The 21,346-nt window shown below is 43.4% G+C and overlaps 1 protein-coding gene and 1 pseudogene across 10 annotated transcripts in view; both read right to left on the bottom strand.

Annotated features, from left to right (window-relative positions):
• The window catches only part of TRPM3 (transient receptor potential cation channel subfamily M member 3), a 487,173-nt gene that overhangs the window by 141,863 nt on the left and 323,964 nt on the right, over positions 1-21,346 (bottom strand). For all 10 annotated transcript variants that reach the window (XM_059411872.1, XM_059411874.1, XM_059411873.1 and 7 more), the window contains one exon: positions 20,137-20,260. In XM_059411872.1, the coding sequence (XP_059267855.1) occupies positions 20,137-20,260 (124 nt within the window). The remainder of the gene's footprint in view (positions 1-20,136; positions 20,261-21,346) is intronic.
• Positions 9,213-9,936, bottom strand: LOC132025178 (small ribosomal subunit protein uS5-like; annotated as a pseudogene).

Genomic DNA, 21,346 nt, shown 5'->3' with positions numbered 1-21,346 from the left:
ATTGGTCAGAGTCTATCTGTCATTGATCAGCAGCTCCTTTGGGCTTTGCTTTCTTTGAATACAGAATTCCCTAGAGGCCCAGCAGGAGAACTAACATGGAATAAAGCAAGCTGCCGAAGAGAGTCAAGCTCCCAAAAATAGGCACGGGAGGATGGCACGAAAAGGTGCATATTTTTAGCTAGCAATTATAAAGCTACTGCATTTAATTGAGGTAACAGTGGTACGAAGTAGAATGTAATTATTTTCTGTCCAGTACCTGTCTTTGAGTCTGCCACTAGGCTGTTCACTTCTGGACCGGAATGAGAGATCCTTCTCTGCTTTTTAACCACTTCCTTATCAGCCCATTGCAGCAAAAACATCACATAGCTTGAAAGCATGTATGCATAGATGCATGGGAACATGCAAGGAACAGTGAGATGCTGAGTCCCTCTCAAACCCTGCATTTCTTTTGCTTATTTTCAGGCTCCTCCTCTCTTTCCCTCTTCATTCCTCCTCCCTTTTTTCTTTCCTTCCTCCCAAAAATGCTAAGGCACTGTGCGATATATACAATAGATATATACATAAATTTAAAGGCTCCCAGTTCATATGTGCATATACATATTAATCATATTTAATGCACTGTATTCCATATAAATACATTAATAATGTAAATAATAACTAATGATCAATAATAAATATGTACACATATATACACATATTTTCTAGGAGCCTTTAGTTAAGATATTAACTAGGAACCTTTAAAGCACCAGCACACAGTCGCGTCCACAGTGACCTATGTAGAGGCTAGTTGATGTTAGATATACACACAGAGATATTATATATAATATATTCACACATATTGACGCATGCCTAGGAATATATCTCTATTATCTGCATCTGTTTATGTTTCTGTATGATGCCTGCCTTTAGGATCACTCGCTCTTTCTCTCATGTTTTGGATAATGAGTTCATACAACTTCATCGGCACTTGACTGAATTTTGGTGACACTGTGATGCCACAGAAATATTTGTTTCTGTGGAATAGGAACTATATTGATTAGGTGAAGCTCAGTTCCAAGTTTAGAACCTTAAAAACTGCAATGTTATTAGTTAAAAGAATATAGTTTTCGTAAGATAAGAAGAATGTAGCTGAGGTTGTTTTGTTTTGTTTTTTTTTTTTCTGGCCATACTGGTACAAAACAAGAAATCATAGACTCTATTAAGAGCTGAGTGAAACTTAATTTAGCCAGGGGGAAAATCATAAAATTAGGTACCATTGAGCAGGTCCCTGAAATTCTGACCACAAAGAAAAGTAGTGGATTTATGTTAGGTAAAATGGACAATTCTAATTCCTTGAAAGGAAACCAGGTTTTATTTTTCTTTACCATTTAGAAAAGAAAAACCTAGTTTTTAATAGGTAGTAGATTCTGAGAGCATGACACTGTTATGGCTCTTCATAATTATGCTGTCAGTCTGAAAGGGCAGGTAAGGCCAAGTTCATGATCATCAAAACTTCATGAGCCTGAGACCTAACAGAAGTGAGGCAGGCCATCCCTAAAATAAATTAGGCCATGGGAAGATTTTTTTTTCCCAAAAGAAGAAATATCATGTCAGTGACAAATCCTTTACTTACTCAAGACAGTATCTTATCAAGTATTACTCAACAATTTTTTTTTTTTTTAAAGACCACCTAGGCTCCATCAGTTAAGTGCCCAACTCTTGATATCAACTCAGGACTTGGTCTCAGGTCGTGAGTTCAAGCCCTGTGTTGGGCTCCCCATTGGGTATGTAGCATACATTAAAAAGAAAAAAAAAAAAAAGCCACCTAAAGCATGACCATCATGTCACTAGGAACAAAAGAGGAAGACAGCCCACACTCACCAGCCCTGATACTGAGAAGAAAGGAGGGGGTTTGTGAACATTTCCCCAGTGGCTGGGTTTTTTGAGTCCATCTGTCAGGCTAGTTCAATTCCTCTAAGAATTCCCAGATCTGACAGGCAGTCAACAGCTTTGCTGGGTATGACATGTTTCATTTCAAAGAGTCCAGCTTGTAATTTCAAGTAGGACGGCTGCGGTTAGAGGTCCAATCAACTCAAGGTTTCGATTGCTTTCAAGCATTGCTTCATTGAACACACTCAGCAATGACAGAACCACCCAGGCCAATGCAGCAAAGGCTGAGGGAAAGAACTCGAAAGTCCCTTAAAGCAAAAGGGTATTGTAAGAGCTTTCTGAAAAACAAGCATACTAAATACACCTTTTTCATAGTGATGGATCCTCTACTTTCTGAGACGCAAGAGGAAAGGAGATATTTCTGGAACTGGGATGGAATCCAGGGGGAAGACTTCATTTTTATCACTCGTAACTTACTCGTGCTGACTTGTGAAAGAACTTTGGATGCTCATGCTTTCACTCCAGCTCAAATCTTTGTTGGGTTTTACCGACAGTTTTTTAAAGGAACAGGTTTTCAACTTTTGCAAATATTTGAGTAGATGTCAATCCAAAGAAGTTAAAAAAATGGCATTCCACTGTTTACACTGACATACAACTAATATACGCATTAGATACACACATCAAACACATACACTAACTATACACATGGAATTTTCCAGAATCGTCCCTATTTCAAATGTTCCACCCAGTTGGTAGTTCCAAGGCCATCCAGTCTAGATTTTAGTACTGAAACTATGGTTTCCTGACCCATATAATCCACTGTGTTAACTCTAAGTGACATTCAGATTTTGATTTAGTAGGTATTTTCTGAACACCTTCTCCAGATGTAGGGTTGGTGTTTCAAGTCAATATTTAGTGAAATCAGAGGATCCTTATTATGTGGGATATGGCATATTATTTTTTTCTGACTGGCCTCACCAATGTGTGACGGATGGATTGCAACACTCTTAACTAAAAAATTTGATGCACAGAAACTTTTAGAGAAATGGATTTTTGTAAGTCTCAATACAGAATAGTTATTATTATATAACATATATTTGTTATAACATTATACTTTATCATGTTATAGATAATATAATAAAAGATAACCATATAATATTTTAGGCCACTTAGTGGGCTCTGTTGCCTTGAGCACATCATCTGTTTTACAGACGATGACATTAACAACATTATGAATCACTAAATTCTACCTCTGAAATGAATAATGCACTATATGTTAATTAAATGAAATTTAAATAAGAAGTTTGCCTGCATAGGTTGTTGTGAGAAAAATGAATTAATATGCATAACCTGGTTAGGAAAGACCATGACATATTCTTGGAGAAACTGAACTAGCTTGAGTAGATGGGCTCAAAAAACCAAGCCACCTGGAAAATGTAAGTGTTCAGTAAATGCTGTTGCTATTATTGTCATTATTTAAAGCCCTGATTTCCTCACCAGCACCTTGAACAGGGAGATTTAATCTTGATGATCCCTACAGTTTCTTTCTCTTGCTGTGGTGTCCTTTAACTTCCTAGGGAGTGACCCATATCCTAGATGAGTGGGCCAATGTAGCAAATAAACATAAGAATAACTAACTATTCTGTCTCTATGATTTTTTAAAAATAATTCCAGAATGATGAAATGATCTGTCCCAGGTAATTTCCCCTGGGGGCTTAATTACTTGGCCTAACTTTGAAAGCTTTGGGAATCCAGAAGGAGAGAGACCCCATCAGCCTTCACAGAGAGCAGAACAGCTTGTCAACTGGTTGTTTTCCCTCTCTGGGGGCTCATTCTGATGCGGCAATTTTCTGTTATAAATTCGGGAGAATGTTTGGACAGGCTGAAGGCCAGTTGTTCCAGCTGCTGCTACTGTAAATCCTTCATTCCCCAAGTAGTTGCTCTCTTTTGCAAGTGTCCTCCTACACAGAATAAATGCTAGTTGTGCGGGCTATAAACTGCTTAAAATTAGGCTTTGCCTAGTGAGTATGGCCCCTCCTAAGAAAGATTTTTTTCCCCTTACATTTCCTAGTATTTTGCCTCCACCAAACTTGAGGGCTCTATTTCTTGCTTCCAACTGCATAGAAAAAGTATTAAAAAAAAATGGTGAGAGACGAAGCAGTTAAGAAGATATGGGTGGTTTTGTCTGTTCGTTTGTTTTAGAGAACTGTCCAGAAAAGAAAAAAATACTGTTCATCAGTAGTTCAATTTCAGTGGAGTTTAACTAAATGAACCACTTCTGATGAGACATAGATTTTATTGGTAACTCTGCTTGTAAACAATTCAATGAAAACAGAAAGACTGAAAGAGAAACAGAGCATGTGAGAGGAGGCATGAGAGGCACAGTGGTTCTAGTTGGTTTCTACCACTGTCCGTGACATAGCCTTTGTTGAGCGTGAAGAGTAGCACTGAGCCCTGACTATTCCATAATAGGTCATTGTTAGCCCAAGGTTAGTCAAGGACTGGTAAGGAGGGAGCCTTGCTGGTTGTATTATACTCAGCAAACAGGAAACTTACAATGAGATTTTCTCCAGGACCAACTTCAGAGTCACATTTGTGGAGAATACAAATTCAGTCAAGGTAAGACTGGCAGGAATACATCAGTGAAAGACTGTATTTATCACAGATGTCAAGTCCAGACTAGGTCTTCCTACTGTTTTCATCACACAATTTCTTCTTATCCTGTGGCTCCTCCACACGGACCGCATATGCAGGGGACAAAGGAGGTTTGACTAAGGTCAAATCCCACAAGGTCTAAAAATCCATGACACTCTCCAACTTGGCAAATCATTCAATGAATTAAAATTAATTACGTAAACTTCACGAGTAAAACGGGTCTGCTAGTAAGGGCCATTTCTTCATTATCATATTTAACAATTGCCCTTTGTTCAAGGCATGGAATATTGTGCAGTTTTCAGTATGTGCTCATAAATTGCATTCATGTGCAATTTTAATGGTTAGGAAGGCTTGGTTAAGGTGACGGAGGGTTGGCCTGCTCCTAAATGCTATGTATTTTAAAGTGTTTCAATAGAGTCATAACATTGATAACTCATCACATTGATCATAGGAGGACCATAAAGTTAATTCTTACAGAAAGCAGGTTTGAGAATCATGGCGGAAGAAGAGAAGTAGCACTGACTCTGGTATCGTTCTAACCAGACACCTACACTTTTCTATAAGTACGGGCAGGAGGGCTTAGGTGTGGGATCCATGTCAGTTCCTGAGTTTAAAACTCAACCTAATGTTTTTAGTGGGGGAATCCCACTGTTAAATAAAGAAAAAGCCCACCTTAAAACGTATGCATATGAAATACATGAAACAATGAAAGCGTTTTAATGTTAAATGAGCAATCTTGTTGTACAAATATATACATGATTATGATGATGTTTAAAACAAATCTAGTAACTTACATATTGCGGAAAAAACCAGAGGGAAATTTAACAAAAGTCACTGTGCTTGTGGGGTCGGGGTCAGTATTTTTCTTCCTTTCATTTTGTGGTAGTCTCTAAATTGATAATAAACATATTTTTAATCAGTGTGTATTGCTTTTACAATGGAAAAAATGAACTGGATCAAAGCTACGTTCATATTGTTCCCTGAGAGCTGTGACATTAACCTTAAGTATGGGAGAAGACTCAGATCATGTAAATGAATCATAAAACCCAAGACAGGCAAAGCTGGCTGGGACCCAGAGGTCATTCAGATTGCGTCTTCCATCTCATCAAATCATTAGAAGGTGAGATTTTTTGGCTGGAGAGTTAGAAGCCAGTCCTTCTTATATTAGATGAGAGAAGTGGAAAGTACTCAAGATGCTTATTCAGAAACGTCTGGATTCAAACCTTGAGGCTGCTTTTGAACCCTCCCTGTCCCTTGGGCAAATTATTTAATCTCTCTCAGCTTTAAAGAGGAGAAAGGACAATAATACCTAGTTGTTAAGGTGGTTTTCGATTTAAAGGAAAGAGGGAGAGAGAGAGAGAGATGGAGGGAAGGAATACGTATAATTTCCAAGTATCTCATAAGCACCCAATAAATGGCAGCTTTTAAATATTATTATTTGGGGATGCCTGGGTGGCTCAGTGGGTTAAGCCTCTGCCTTCAGCTCAGGTCATGATCTCTGGTTCCTGGGATGGAGCCCCGCATCGGGCTCTCTGCTCAGCAGGGAGCCTGCTTCCCCCCCCCCCCTCTCTGCCTGCCTCTCTGCCTACTTGTGACTTCTATCAAATAAATAAAATCTTTAAAAAATAAAAACATTATTATTTGAATTTAATTTCTCAGGGGCCCCTAGGCCAAAAGTATTTCAAAGCCATTTCTCTCTGGTTTAGAAGAGAATGAAGATAGTTACCAAAATCTCTGTCCTGAGTCTTCCAAAACTGAAGAGGGTAAATATTTAAGGTCACGGAATTTTTTTTATAGACGAGAGTTATTGTGATTTCATCCCTTGGTCTCTGTCCTCCTGCAGCCTCCCCATTTTTTTAAATCACAGAATTTCCCCCAAACATCTTATTTTTACTTGTTTCTATTCGGATTTTTTCTACACCACCACTGAAACTGCACTCCTCAAGGTCAACAGCAAAATCTTATCTTGCTAAATCTGGTGGCCGATCTTTAATCCTGGTGGTACTTGATATATGAGCACAAGCCTGTTCCCTCCTCCGTTTCCATGTATTTGGTATTTCTTTACTATCTCTCCCCCACCGGTGTGTAGGTTGTCTGAGGATCGGTACTGCCGTAACCCCGGCCCCGTAAATACCGCTGGGCATGTAACAGGTGTTCAAGAAATGAATGAAAGACTGCACACATAGTTTGTGGAACAGAAGAGTACCGCACGTAACACGCAGACGCTAGCTTGCTCCGGGTGATTTAGAGGGGGATCCTGAATGGAATGTGAATGAGTGTTCCCACTAAAGACCACCCCATGGGTGCCATGAGCATTCTGGGAATATAGTCTAGACTCCTGTTCAATGCTTATCATTTATTGGCATGTGTGATGGCTTGGCTTCAAAAAAAAAAAAAAAAAAAAAGATGCATTTCCTGCCTGTTTTTTCCCGCAGTGAGCTTTCTGCATATTGCTCATGCTGATGTGTGGACAGTGTGTGCTGTGCCCGGCATCTGCTCTGCTTCCGGGCCCTCTGTGTGCCCATGCGCCCAGGGCATCTGGGAGTCTGCTGGCATGTTGTAAGAAGGTTTGGAAAATTCTCCTCTCTGAGCGCTCTGGCTTCCCCTCCCGGGGCTGAGAAAGCTATGAAGTACTGCTCGTCTGGCCGAGGGACAACACTGACCCACACAAGCAGCTAAAACAGCTGCAGTGAGGATGGGGGATGTCGGACGACCAATGAAAGAGGAAGACAGAGATTACAGCTCCCAGATGGCAGATGGCAGAGGTCTGGTTAGAAATCGGGTTGTCGAGAAAACATTTTGTCTTAGGCAGAGCTGGAACACGGGCATTTAAAGCCACACAAGGGCCCTACTGGTGTCAGGATGAGACCCTCTCCTTCATGGTCCTAGCCCCATTTTGGTCCATAAAGGAACCTGCAAGTTGGCTCTCATGAGTCCTGACCTTGGGACGCAAGCAGGTGTGTTATCTGGGTACTGAGCCCTATTCCAGAGCATTCTGTCACGGCAGGGGCATCTCTCTGGAGGTACAAGCACTGAGGATGCGGCATCGAGGCGCTGGAAACATGGGTGTTAAGAGCGGAGAGTTCCAGAGAGCCATGGAAAAGGAACTCGCCGTTCAAAGTGACTTCCTGACTTCACTGTTTCCAGAAAGTGCTCTCTCTGGCAGGAATGACTTCTGTGTTTCCTGCCAGGGAATGTGCATGTTTTTGGCAATGTGAAAGGGGAGCCTAGGGGGAAAGAATGAACACATACGAGGAGAGGAAGAAAGATAAATGAAAAGCATTGTTGTCCAAGTCTTTGGAAAGTTACTCATCCTCCCTGATACGCTGTCTCTCCCCCCCACCCCCCGCACTGCCGGCAGACGAAGTGTCACAGAGTGAGAAAAGGAAAAGCTTTGGAATTAGATTCATCTGTGCTTGAATCCTGGCCGTTTCAGTTATGATATTGGCTGAGGCAAGAAACCTAATTTCTCAAGCCTTAGTTTCTTCATCTGTGAAACTGGAGAAATAACACCTATCACATAGTGTTATTTTGAGTTATAAATGAAATATAGGTGCAAAGTGCCTAGCATAGGGTCTGAAATAGAGTCCTCCCTAAATAGTAGTTGAAAAAAAAAAAAAAAGGGCTGGGGGAGAAATACAGCATCAGATGTGGCAGACCTGGGCTTCATTTATCAATTTATTGACATGTAAATTTATTTTTAAATTGAGCATCTGCTTTGTTTCTAGAGACATGTGGCATGCTGGACTAGAACATGCCTTCACTGAGGCTAAGAGTGCAGAGAGACAAAAACACATGCAAACATGAATCAATGAGAGAAGTGCACCGTGTGGCAACTGCCATCACAAAACAAACAGTGGTGTGAATGGGGGAGCAGCTTTATGTAGGGTGGTCAGGGAAGGCTTCCTGGAGGAGGGGAGATTCAAGCTGAGAATGAAAAATGACAAGAGCCAGTCATGTGAAGATGGGAGGGAAGGAGTCACAGGCAGAAAGAAGGGAACAAGCCAACGTCTGAGACCCAAGAAACCCAAAGTAGCTGAGATGAGAGACCAGGGCCAGAGTAAGGAAAGAGACACACAGGTAGGTGTTGGCGGTCATTCCCAAGGAAAACTACTCCTGAGAGTCTACTATTGCCCCTGCCCCCTGAAAATGCTGCTTTGTGATGGGATTTCTCCCTCTGGTTATCAGCCTGTCCTCTACGGGTTTGGAAACAAGATGATGCTTCTTTGTTGAAGCGAGGTCATCTGCCGCCATTCGAATCACTGGCATCCGACTGTCGGTTAGTGTTGGTAGATGACAGAATGGTGAGCTTGTGTGAGCATTCTGTTGTTCTGCAGGAGAACTGCTGGCTCCGTGGCAGAAGCCCTGTGGCTCTCTCCATGCGGAGAAGCCTGATGAAAGGACTCAGCCTTGGGGTTGACATTCCTGCAGAAGCTGCTGGAAATTACTGAAAGAAGTTGTGTTTCTCCCCTGACCCAGCGCCCGGTGGAGGTGAGCATGCTGCCAGGAAAACTCCATCTTCACTTCTTGGGCCCCAAGTCAGTCTGCCTCCCCCTGAGGCTGAGAGGGGGCAAGCTCCCTCTCCTCTGGGCAGAAAGTGCGTTTCCCCCACCTGGAATGAGGCCGGCGGCCAGCAGCAAAGAAACTTGATTTTCTCGCTGGATGGATGGTTGTTATCTTTGTTTTTCTGTTTATTTTAGGGTTTTTTGGTAGGCTTTAATTCACTTTGTTTTTCTTGTATAAAGCATGTGGTGGCCACAGCAGGAGCCTGGGTCCTCTCCACGCAGACTCTGGTGTGGCTTGTTACGAGATGGTCAAGGAATCCCTGATTGGGAAACTCGGTGAATGCAGTCTGTTTCCAGAGTCAGGGGGAGCCAGCTGTAAGACTCCGGAAAGACATCAAAAGTGGCTTTGGCGAAGTTGCCCAGGGTGGCAGTGCAGTCCCTGGCTAAGGGGGAGCTGTTGTCTGTACTGGCCACCATCAATAGCTTCGTAGGTACAGGAGCTGAGGCAGTGCCAGTGCCCCTAGGGTCGGGAGTGAGGCGCCCCAGCACAGAGGCACGGTGGCCGGTCACCATGCATGGGACAATGTGGGGCTTGCCGATCTTGTTCCCCAAGTAGCCTCACCACACAGGTCTTTGGAAAGCTTGTCAGGGATCATGGCCCCATGGATGGCAGTGGCGACCTCTTTGGACTACTTAACACCCAGACAGCCGTGTCCATTGTCATCTCTGATGGCAACAAATGCCTTGAACTTGGTCCACTGGCCAGCATAGGTCTGCTTTTGCACCAGCATAACCTCATCCTTGAGGGTTGCCCCCAGGGAAAGTCAACGATCCCAGATTCCTTGATGGGCAGGGAGGAGAAACACATCTCCTCCGGGTACTTCATCTTCATGTCCTGGACCAGGAGGCCCAGCTTGGTGATGGGGATCCACTCCTTGTCTTTGGAGACAAAGAAGCCACTGTGTCTTTCCATGGTCCCTGGGACCCCCCAGGCCCACCCACAACATCGGTGTCATGTGACACTTGGTGTTTTCTCAAGAAGAAGCAGGACTGTTGTCTTTGAATGGATGACAGCAGTGAGCAGGAGGTAGCAGGAGGCCCACTCATGTCACTTACTAGCTGAGTGATCTCAAGTCAGTAAAAATAGGGAGGATATTCTCTGTCTCTTAATATTGTGAGGAAGATGAAATTACAAAGCAACCTGTAAGCTAGGGATTAATTTACTCCTCCTCTTCCAGTTCCTGCCTTTCCTTTCCTCCTCTCGATGAGTCTGTCCCTCCTCTGCTCCCTTCTTTCTGTCCTCGATCATTGAATGGCTCATCATGGGCACGTGCAGAGCCCTTGGAGTGGTGTGAAGCCCCCACAGTCCTTCTGACCACTTGTTAGAAGTCTTGGCCAAGTGCTTGGAGAAGAATGTGATCACAGTACAGATGGTTCCCAACTTCTGATGGTTCAGTTTACGATCTTTCAGCTTTATTCTGGTGTGAAAGTGATTGACATTCTGTAGAAACTGGACTTCAGATTTTGAATTTGGATCGTTCCGGGCTAATGGTATGTGTTAGGACATCTTCTCATGATGCTGGGCAGTGGTAGCCGCAGCTCCTGGTCAGCCCTGTAGTCACAAGCGTCAACAATGGATACGCTGATAACCATTCTGTATGCATATAGACATGTTTTCATGTTCATTAGAGTATTCCAGAAATTACATGAGATATCCAACACTTTACTATAAAACAGCCTTTGTGTTCAATGACTTTATCTAACTGTAGACTACCAGGTTCTAAGCACCTGTTCTGGTAGGCTCCGTAAAGCGATGATGTTTAGTAGGTTAGCTGTACTAAATAGATTTTTGACTTAATGATATTTTCACTGTGTGATGGGTTTATCAGGACATAACCCAACTGTACGTTGAGAAAGAAGTGAATGTAAAATCAACTTGATTGTGGTCAATTTCACCTAATTATACTTTTCCTCTGTTCTGGCCCCCCACCAGGCCTGTTCTGCTTCATTTGGTGGCATCTTTGGAAAATGAGGAGTATCATACAGGTGAAACCTTAGTTTGTTTTTTAGAAAACTTAAGCCTATCCTTGTGACGAGTTACACCAGAACCTCTTTAGGCTCAAAGGCAAAGAAGGAAATAGAGTGTATAAGTGGTAACGTGGCGGAACCAAGAATTTTCTTCCATGAAAGTCCCACCTGGAGAGCATTCCATATCTTACAGTCTTAGGCCACATCCCAGGCCAATGACACGAGCTTCCAGGGGTAGGATCCAGGCGTCCGTCATTTCTAAAGCTCCCGAGGTGATTCTAACACACAGCCCATGTTGAAACCACTGCTGTGTGTGGTTTTTTTTTTTTTTTAATACCCTGAACATCTATGTTTCTGTGATTTTGTGTCTATGTTTCTATGAATTAAAAAGAGGGAGGAGGAGGAGCCAGAGAAGGAGGAGGAGCCAGAGAAGAAGGAGAAAACTACAATGGTGTGGCCACCAGAGGCCAATGCCATGGTCCACAAAGAATAGGGGGAGGTAAGTGTGAGTCCCGTCATTATGGAAATGAACAAGACAGACCGGCTCCAGAGGGAGACTGAGCTCTGGCCACGGCAGATCACAAACGATGATACTGGGCAGGAAAATAAAGAAAACACAAGAGAGAGAAAGAGAGCCCAGATGAGAAAGAGAGAAAAAAGCAAATCAGATTTAAAATAAAGCAGGAGATTGACAGACAGGACATTTAAATTCTCTTTGAGGGAGAAAACAGCCAAGTAAAGCAGATAAATAGCAAAGATAAATAAGAGAGATGATATGACAGTGATCATCTTTATGCAGTGTGTGTCTGTCCTTCTCCATTAGGGTAATTTTCTCTGGTCAAGGCTTGGGTTTGCTGAAGGCAGAAAATAAATTGGGCGGATGGTCTATTGGGTGACACGTGATCAGCATCAGGCTAATGGCCCTGGGCTGAAAACTTGGGATTTGATGAATGTATCCATTTACTGGGAATCACATGTAATAAGAAGAAGCATAAATACTAATACAGATGGAAATGTGGGTGAATGAGTTTAAATGACAGGAGGTACATATACACCTTGATTAGCATGGACGAGAGAGCAGAAAGTATCTGGCTTTTGGACACCTGGTTTACAAATGACCCACGCTCATCAATGGCCTCTCCAGCTCCTTCCTATTTAATTTCCCCTCAACCCTCCTGCAAACACTGTCCAAAGCACAACAGAACATACAGGTTTGAATACATTCTGCGGGATCAAAGCGATGGAAGAAAATACGTCGGGAACCACCCGTGTCCTCTGGAGCTGTAATTTTCAAACTGTAGTTTTACAGTCTTTGTTGAAATGAAGTTTCCTGGGAAGGGTTAGAGACCTCAGATAAATTTAAAACAGAGAAAGGGTAAGCCAGTGTCTGTTATGCTTCTTCTCCTTGCTTTTGGCCATGAAGGAAATGCTGGATGAAGCCGCGTGGAGACAATGTGAAGATGAGAGTTGACATGAGTTTTCCAAATAAGACTGGACAATCTATGTGACAGCTCAGCCCTTCAAAACCTCCCCCCTGTATTTTTCCCTTCACTTGTTATACTGTCTTAGAGTCCCCTAATCAATAATTCCTTCAGTTCTGGGGCACCTGGGGGGCTCAATTGGTTAAATGTCTGCCTTTGGCTCAGGTCATGATCCCAGGGTCCTGGGATCAAGACCCGTGTTGGGCTCCCCCTGCTCTTGCTCTCTCTCTCTCTCTCTCTCTCCCTGTTCTTGCTCTCCCCCTGCTCTTGCTCTCTCTCTCTCAAATAAATAAATAAAATCTTAGAAAAAAATAATTCCTTCGGCTCCATATGCATCCTCCATCAGGAGGATGTAAGCTTAAGTCAGTTACAGAGGCCAAAGGGCTCTCAGTCCCACATCCATGAACATGAATTCAAATAATCCTGGCCTCCAGATTCCCAGGTAAGCCCATAAGCAGTGAGGTCATGGCATTGTACCCGTTGGAAGATGGGCAAAGCTGGAGGAATGAGATGGGCAAATCCGATTCAGGAGTACAAAGAGGTTTTGTGGTGGGTAGGGTGGGCGAGGGGCTTTGTGAGCAATGTCGCAGAGAAAGAGGGAACAGGTTCTAAATTGTTAATAGGTTAACAATTTTGTCTAGGGTCAATCCCGCCCCATCCAGGGTCAATCTTTCTCTTCTTTGCAAGTACATTTCTTGGTTTCCTGTTCTCAGTCTCATTACAGCAAACTAGAATTTTGCTGTATTATTTACATTGCTTTATGAGACAGTGGGTTCTGAGCTGTAAATAGATCTCTGGATCACAGCCCATTTACAAGCAGCTGGCTTCCTGAAGTGTATGATTGACTGTTTATCATGGAAGAGATTATATCTACAAAAACTGTTAATGAGAAATGTGGAGGTGCACACATTTAAAATTGCTCAGAGGTTAAATGTTCATCCAGATGGGGTGTCTCTGAGGGACTAGGTCTATTGGAATGTGAGGTGGTGTTTATGGTTCCTGTGATCCAAACTTAATTGTTGCCAGGGAAAGTCATCTACTACAGGGGTTCTTAACTCTCTGGAGTGATTCATCCCTGGGTAATCTGAGAATTGAATGCATTCTTCCCATAATGTGCTCATACATACAAAATTCTGCACACATTTTCAGGGGATTCACAGAACTTACTAAAGTCTTACTGCTGTTCTTAGACATGAGGCTAAGAATTCTTACTCTATTGAATTCAGGGAAAACAGTAGTCCATGTATTCCTTTTTGCGAATAGTAACATTCTTATTTGGAAATTTACTGTAGGGTAGGGGTAGAGAATCCATCCCAGTGCCTCTAGAAACAAATGCTTTTAACATTTGGAGAGAGGATTCAAGAATTTGCACAAGATACAGAAAGATGTATAAGGCATGGTCTTCTTCCTCAAGGAAAATTAGACGCAAGTGTAAAAGTATTGGTAGACCAATACTGGCTGGAAAGGTAGACCAAGTCCAGACCAGAAAGGGCCCTGAGCGCTACATTAAGGAACTAAAACTTAGTTCCAAAGGCAGCATGTTCCCACCTAACAAGTCTTTCTTGTACAGTCTTCACTGTTTCGCCATTTCTATATCCCAGCACAACAATCAGATCGTTTTTTTCAAACTGATCCCCCTTTAAACGTTGTGTTTATTTAAACTTACTATTCATGGTTTTGTGCTTTGTTGTCATTATTTGTCATCTATATGAGAATTAATACATGCCTCTTAAAATAAAAGTATTCTCGTATCCGGAATTTTGAAGTCTCGTAAATATTTGTTCAGATTATTCCAGATATGAGAGAGAAAATGGGTTCCTTCTTCAAGGGCATTTTTACCTTGGTCATACCTGATGTTTAGAATATGGAATCAACTAACATACGGTGGGAAGTGCTCAGTCCTTGGCAAAGATGCTCTTGGTTTAAGTACTGTAGTTGCTATGATGTGGAGATACTAACAGTGACTTTGACAAGGATCACTATAATATCAAATAAGAAGACATGAAGATGATCTTTGTTAAATATGAAGCATTATACAGACACCATCACCACTGTCATCATCATTCTTACAATGAACGTATCTACTGAGTACGTATTATGTTATCTTCATCTATTAACTTATTCAATTCTTATAATTACTCTTATAAATGCAATTATTATTATCTGGAGGAAAAAAACAAAGGCATCTAGTGGTTCAATAGTTTGCCAAGTGCCATGCATTAAATGGCAAATCTGGGATTTGGAGCCCAGCAAACAGATTCCAAAACCTGCATTATCCTTATTCCTAGAACGGGATATTCTGATCATCTAAAAGAGTTTCAGAACCTTTAGAAATGAACCTGCACCCCACTGTGTGTTGAGAACACGATATGGAGAACATTTTTAAGGGAGCATTACTTCTGCATCCTTTTCCTACAATCTCATTTAAAATATTTAGATTTAAGTTATGTTAAGATGACATTTAAATGAATTTAAAAGGAGTTAGGTATAATCCAGCATCTGTCTCAAAGAGCATTTCTATTTCTCCTCAAACTCTGTGTTGGAGGAAACGATTTTTTTAATTTTTATTATTTTTAAAGATTTTACTTATTTATTTGACAGAGAGATCACAAGTAGGCAGCGTGGCAGGCAGAGAGAGAGGGGGAAGCAAGCTCACTGCTGAGCAGAGAGCCCGATGCAGGGCTCGATCCCAGGACCCTGAGATCATGATCTGAGTTGAAAGGCTGAGCCACTCAGGTGCCCCAATAACTGTTTTTTAAACTTGTTACATGACTCTATGACTTTTAGCCATTTGGCCTAAAAAGCCCCTTCCTTTGCAGCTTGAAGCATTTCTACCTTCACTGTGCTTGTCTGGGCATTGGTGTTTAATGGGGAGGCCATTCGGAGGTTCCATCTATGATTCCTCTTGTCTGTATTCTCCGTCCATTAAGATGAGCAAAGCGGGGAGCTGGAACTTGAAGTGGGATGACAAGTCTCCCACCTCAAATTGTGCCTCACTGACAATTTTAGTGAGGACTATGAAAACACAAGGACAAGAGTAGACATCTGTGCTTACACTTGGGTTAGTATCTATAGTTACCTGCAGAATAAATGTAATTACAGCGAAAAGTCATCCAGCACTTCCTACCAGCCACCCACTGAGCCAACATTCTTTACCCATGCGGAAGTGCTGAGTTCTCTCAGGCCCATAGAGTACCCGGGGTCTCCAGGAGCACCTCCTACACGACACTGAGACCCTAACCTGCCCAGTACCACTCAGCCACCGGCTCGTGGTATTAAGAGTCTGACAAGCATCAAATTTCCAAGCAAGGACTTTGTGGTCCTTCCTTGGATATAAGAGGCCGTTGGCAAAAAGAGAAGAAACCTCTTTGTTCAGAAGTCATGTTTGCTTGATATGTTATGAATCTGTGGAAAGATGGGCAGGAAGTCATCCCTCAGTTTCCCGCATGGGGCAGAGGGTGTGATGGGATATCAGCATGCGCTTTAGCTACACCGTCATGAAGACACAGATCTCCACCCGGAGTCTCACTGGTAAGGCACAGACAACCCTCCTCTGTTGCCCTCCCACGTATCTAGGGGACATTTACCAGTGCTGGAGCCTGGGACTGTCCAGCAAGGACAGGAAGCTGTATGAGTGACGTCTGGATTCGGCTCGGCCTCGCCTATGGCAGGACATGGATGGAGGGCACGTGAGACCCTCGTGACAGTCTTGATCATTTGGTCTATTATAATTTTTGTCTCATTGTGCATGTGTGTCTGTGTGTGTGTGTTTAAAGAATCAAGTATATCTGTTCCAAGAGGAGGAAGTGTGGTCGATCCTAGAACACATGGGTATTATTATCACTTTTAAAGTGGACAGTCCAGGGGAGCCTGGGGGGCTCAGTGGGTTAAGCCTGTGCCTTCAGCTCAGCTCATGATCCCACGGTCCTCTGCTTAGCGAGGAGCCTGCTTCCTGGGTCTCTCTCTCTCTCTGCTTGCCTCTGCCTATTTGTGATCTTTGTCAAATAAATAATAAAAAATAAAATCTTTAAAGTAGACAGTCCTGGAGCTTCATGGAGTTAAGTCCCTTGAATGATGAAGCCAGAGTTGGAACCCAGGTTTGTCTGCTTCTAGAGTTTGCCCCTCCTAACCACAGCACAGGCATAGCGCCCATCACTGAAGCAGATGGCCCGGAGCCAAACCAGAGTCCATAAACCACATCTATGACTCCCTACGGAGAGGTAATGCTGCATTAGCGGAGATTTTAAGGCAATTTATGGATATTAAATACGTACCTCTCCTTGCTAACGTATATCCCTCTGAATTCATTCACTCATCCATTAAATAAAGATGTATCGAGTGTCTGCTGCGTATGCACTGTGCGACTGACGGATAAGGGGTGAGTGAGCGCAGGGAAAACAGAATAATGAATTAGACACAGATTCCCCTCTTTGGAGCTCACGTGAGAAGGCAGAGACATACCTAAATGACTTACGGTGTCAATGGCGAGCACCACGAGAGAGTTGCAAATAAAGGAATGCAGTGCACGCGGGGTGTGCGTGGGGCGGGTGTGAGTGTGTGTGCTCATGTGCATTTGTGGGCACGTATGTGTCTGCCCATTGGTTACGGCTAACGAGAGAGCTCTGAGTTTGAATGAATGAAGGCAAACAGGCAATAAAAAGTTAACTACATGAAAGGTAACATGAAAGGTCCATAAAAAAGTGGTGGAACTTAAGACCGGAAATCGAAGCAACACAGGACACCTTCCATTCGAAGGAGTGACGTCATCGGTTCTGGGCTGAGGTCAGAAGTAGCGGGCAGCAAAGCACACAGCTCGTGGGTCCCCTTTGGCCCACGGCCTGTTTCTTGATGGCCAGTAAATAGGAAATGGCTTTGAGATTTTGAAGTGTTGTTTAAAAACAAAGAAGCACATAAACAAAGAAACTGTGACAGAGACTTTGTGTGGTGCACAAACCCCGGATGTTTGCCAACCCTTCGGCATACAGAATGGATTGCGGGACGGTACTGGACTGGGGCAGACCAGCTTAGTGGGGAGACAGAAACAGTCTGGACAAGGAAGACAAGGAGGGTGTGGGTGAGAGCGTGAGAGGAAAAGCAAATTTCTCCAAGAACAATATGAAATGAATAGAAAGCATTAACACAAAAGGCCCATGAAGAGGTATTTTCCATGAGGCCACCTGGCCCAGAGGCTCAAGCTTCACAAGCCTACTACACCTGCCTAGTGAAGTTCTTCACTATAGAAGTTATGACAATGCCGGGATGAGAAAGATGTCAGCTCAGCTCTGGAACCAAATTCCTTCACTGAACTTAGCAAGGGTTAGACTGTCCTCAAAATATCATATACCACTTCATCTGTGAAAGCTACTTCTTAGGGATGGCAACTTTCCCTCCAAACCTGAAAGGGGCTGAAAGTTCTCACAAAGGTCATGCGGACGCTCTCTGGACCTGGGAGGTGCTATCCTGGGCAGCATGGGGGGTAGCTGCTGGGGCTTCGCAGCAAGACAGCCCCTGGGGGGCTTATCCTGACTGGGTGCACCTCCCTCTCCCACCTCAGTCCCTTCCTCTGGTCCCCTCCAAAGGAGAGAAACAAGGCCTACCTCCTGTCCACATCTTTATAGAGCATCTAGTACTGTCTACATACATAAACAGTCCCTCCAAAAATGAAAATCATTTTAATTACATGACTTTAAAGATCTCCATTCCTGCCCAGTTACAGAAATGAGGACAATGTATTTCTTGTTAAGACTGCATCGCCTTAGCCTACAGTGAGGGATATGTCATCTATCCTGCAGTGAGTATCTGTCACTAAAATACACTTGACCTTTTCAGCAGGGACCATGATGAAGGGACCTGTGACTGTCAGGCAGAATCCCAGGGAACAGTCCTGCAAAATACCTCATCTGGAGAGGCCATGCACCTTCATTCGGTTTTACGACTTCCAAGTGGTTCCTGGAATTTTAATCCTAACTGCCTTTCTAGGGAATTTATAGGACCGCTGAAATGGAGAGTTCTGGTAAGTTCTCATGGTTGGCATTGGAAAGCCATTAGCAGGCAGTCAGCAAGAAATCCATCCTATGTGTGGCAGGTTCAGGGGTTCACGTACCAGTTTGGGGCTAGAGGAAGAGTTTGAATTGATAGTCTCCTTGTGGGTAGCAGCGGTCCTGGCTGTGAAACCCATCTATGCACTGGCTTCTCTATACTAGGTGGCCATACTACCTTGGACACTCAAGGATTAGAGGTGGCAATTTCCACCCCAAACCTGGAAGGGGCTGAAGGTTCTCACAGAGGTCATGCAGATGTTTTCTGGACATGGGTCTTGCTTACTTGAATCAAAGCCAGTTTTCCCAAATGTTTGGCTTTTTACACTCAGAAATTGCCTACTTCCCCTGCTCCCCCTCTTCCTGGCAGTCTCAGTGAGCTCTGGTGTGTGCCGGCCACTGTCCTGGGCATAGGGACACCATCGTGAGCAAGAGGACTCCAGACTGTGCCTGGAGGAGCTTAGGGTCTAGTGGGGGAACTGGCTGAAAGTGGCTCACTCCAGACCCTCCCAACCCTCTCTGCTTCCCTGGGGCTGACCCTGTCAGGGTCTGGCCCTGGTGCTCCTCTGGAGGTGAGGTGTCCCCTCCCCAGTGTCCCCAGATGCCCACGTGGCCTTGATGTGGTTCAAAGCCTGAGTGAGGCTTCTGCTCTAATAGAAGCTACTCTTTTAACTTCCCCTGTCAGCAGGCAGACTCATGAGACCTCTGAGGATAGGCTCTGCCCGCGGAGGTGGGCAGGGGATTCGCTCAGAGTGGGCTTTGGTGGGGCGATTTCTGCTAAGAACATTTTCCATAGAGATGAAATACTGCAGTGTGGAGTCCTGCTTCCTCATTTACTAATCAAGTCTGTCTGCATCTCCTCATCTGTCAGGTGAGGATAATGATCCCGCCTCTCTCCTTGGGCCCGTTGTAAAGATCGCGGGAGTTAATACATGTAAAGACTTAGCATGCTGCCTGGCACATAGCAAGTGCTCGTTAAATGTTAGCTCATGTTATTTCTGTTCACTCTAACAGAAGGTCTCTGTGATGATACCACATTTGCAAGACACTTTTCACCAGATGTAAGAAATGTTTCAGTAGTTATTGGAGGACACTTCAGAAGCTACGGAAGTTTCCAGCATTCCGCCGGCATGTCCCTGCCTTTTCTACCTGCATGGATGAGCATATTAGCATAGCAGTCCTGTGTCACTAAGATATTTGACAATAAGCCCATCAGCGATTCCCAACTCCCAAACAAAGGGAAAGCCTTGAAGGGAAGCATTTTCCAGGAGGAAACCTATTTTCTCTCCTCAACTCATTTGGTGGAGGTAATCGGAAGCATTGGGGTGAGCTTCACTAGGGTGCGGAAGCCTGGCTGTGCACACTTCATTAAATCCGGGCACAAAAAGTAGTGTCTTAGTTATTGAGGGGAGAAGGCTACAGGAGCCAATGGAGCCTGAGGAACGTTGTGAGCTTGGCTGGAAATGAAGAACAGTTGGCGTGTGATTCAAGAAAATGTTTAGACGGACCAAGGGAATATGGAGAGGGCTCTGCCACTCATGGGGGACGCTGTTGACATACCAATTCCTTCTTCTTCATGCACTCCATGAGGATGATGAACAGATGCTGGGCTTGGGTCCGAGTGTACGTGAAAGTCTTCTGGATGGTCACCAGCAGCTGGTCCCTCAGAGATTCATTGATAAGTCTGCAGTTAGAAACAATGTCAACATTAGGTCAACCTATCTCCTCGTCACTACGAGTTTCTGAGGAATATTCTAGAACCCAGGAAAGCACTGTGGGGATTGAGTTTAGACAGGAGTTATTTCTTCCTGTATTTTTCTCACCACAGTTATTTCAGCTGTGGTAATTTAAAACTACAACAACAACAGTACACTTAAAAATAATTATCCATTTTAATGTCTCAGAACCTAAAAGAGTAAAATCAGAAGACGAATTTGGTTCTTTTTTTTTTTTCTTTGTCTCTCTTTTTTCCTTTTATATGGCATGTGTCTAATACCCTCTTCCTCAAGTGCTCTTATCAAAAAAAGCCTTACTCATTAGCACCGTAGCAAAACTTTACTGTATTACATATATGAAGATTTAAATTTCAACTTCATCTCTAATTGTGGGGGGAAAAGCTTCCATCTCAGTAATTTGAACACCAAGGAGGAGACATGGGACTTACGTTTCTTCTAAAACCACTTCCTTTAGGCGGTAACTTCTCTGACCAATGATTCAGATCACCATTTATTTCAAGCCTTGACATAAGCCAACAGGAAACTGACCCACAGGAGGTTTAATATAAACTATTTCATCTGGAGAAAGTTTTCATGCTAGAGAAGAACAAGGAAAAGCAAGGGAGGTACCTGATACCCAGCCACTGCCCTGTTGCCTCTCGAAGACGAACCAGATGTAACTTTTAACACCACCTTCTCTAACTGGCCTGGTGAGAACTGGGCTATCTTTACCAGCCATCAGATGGCAGGGAATGAAAAATCACTTTACTCTTCATAGATTCTGTCCAAAATCAGGAGGATAAAACTGCTTCCAAGGACCAGTGACAAAATTATCATACTTTGCCTAGCATTTTGTGGTTTTATCATTTTTTCCCCCATAATTGAAGAACCAGAAACTCCTCTATACAAGCAGTAAAATAGAAGTATTTCATTTGGTGCTCATGGGAACCCTGTAGGCAAAAGGTCTGTATAATTGAAAAGGGAAAGGTATTTTAGCTGTAAGAGCTGGATGCTTAAGGTCAGAGCTAGAACTAGAATCTAGGTCTTCTGATTCC

The sequence above is a fragment of the Mustela nigripes genome, chromosome 9 (genome assembly GCF_022355385.1).
Source record: "Mustela nigripes isolate SB6536 chromosome 9, MUSNIG.SB6536, whole genome shotgun sequence".
Taxonomy (NCBI): domain Eukaryota; kingdom Metazoa; phylum Chordata; class Mammalia; order Carnivora; family Mustelidae; genus Mustela; species Mustela nigripes.
The sequence above is the reverse complement of the archived record's forward strand: the minus strand, read 5'-3'. Positions and strand labels throughout refer to the sequence as shown.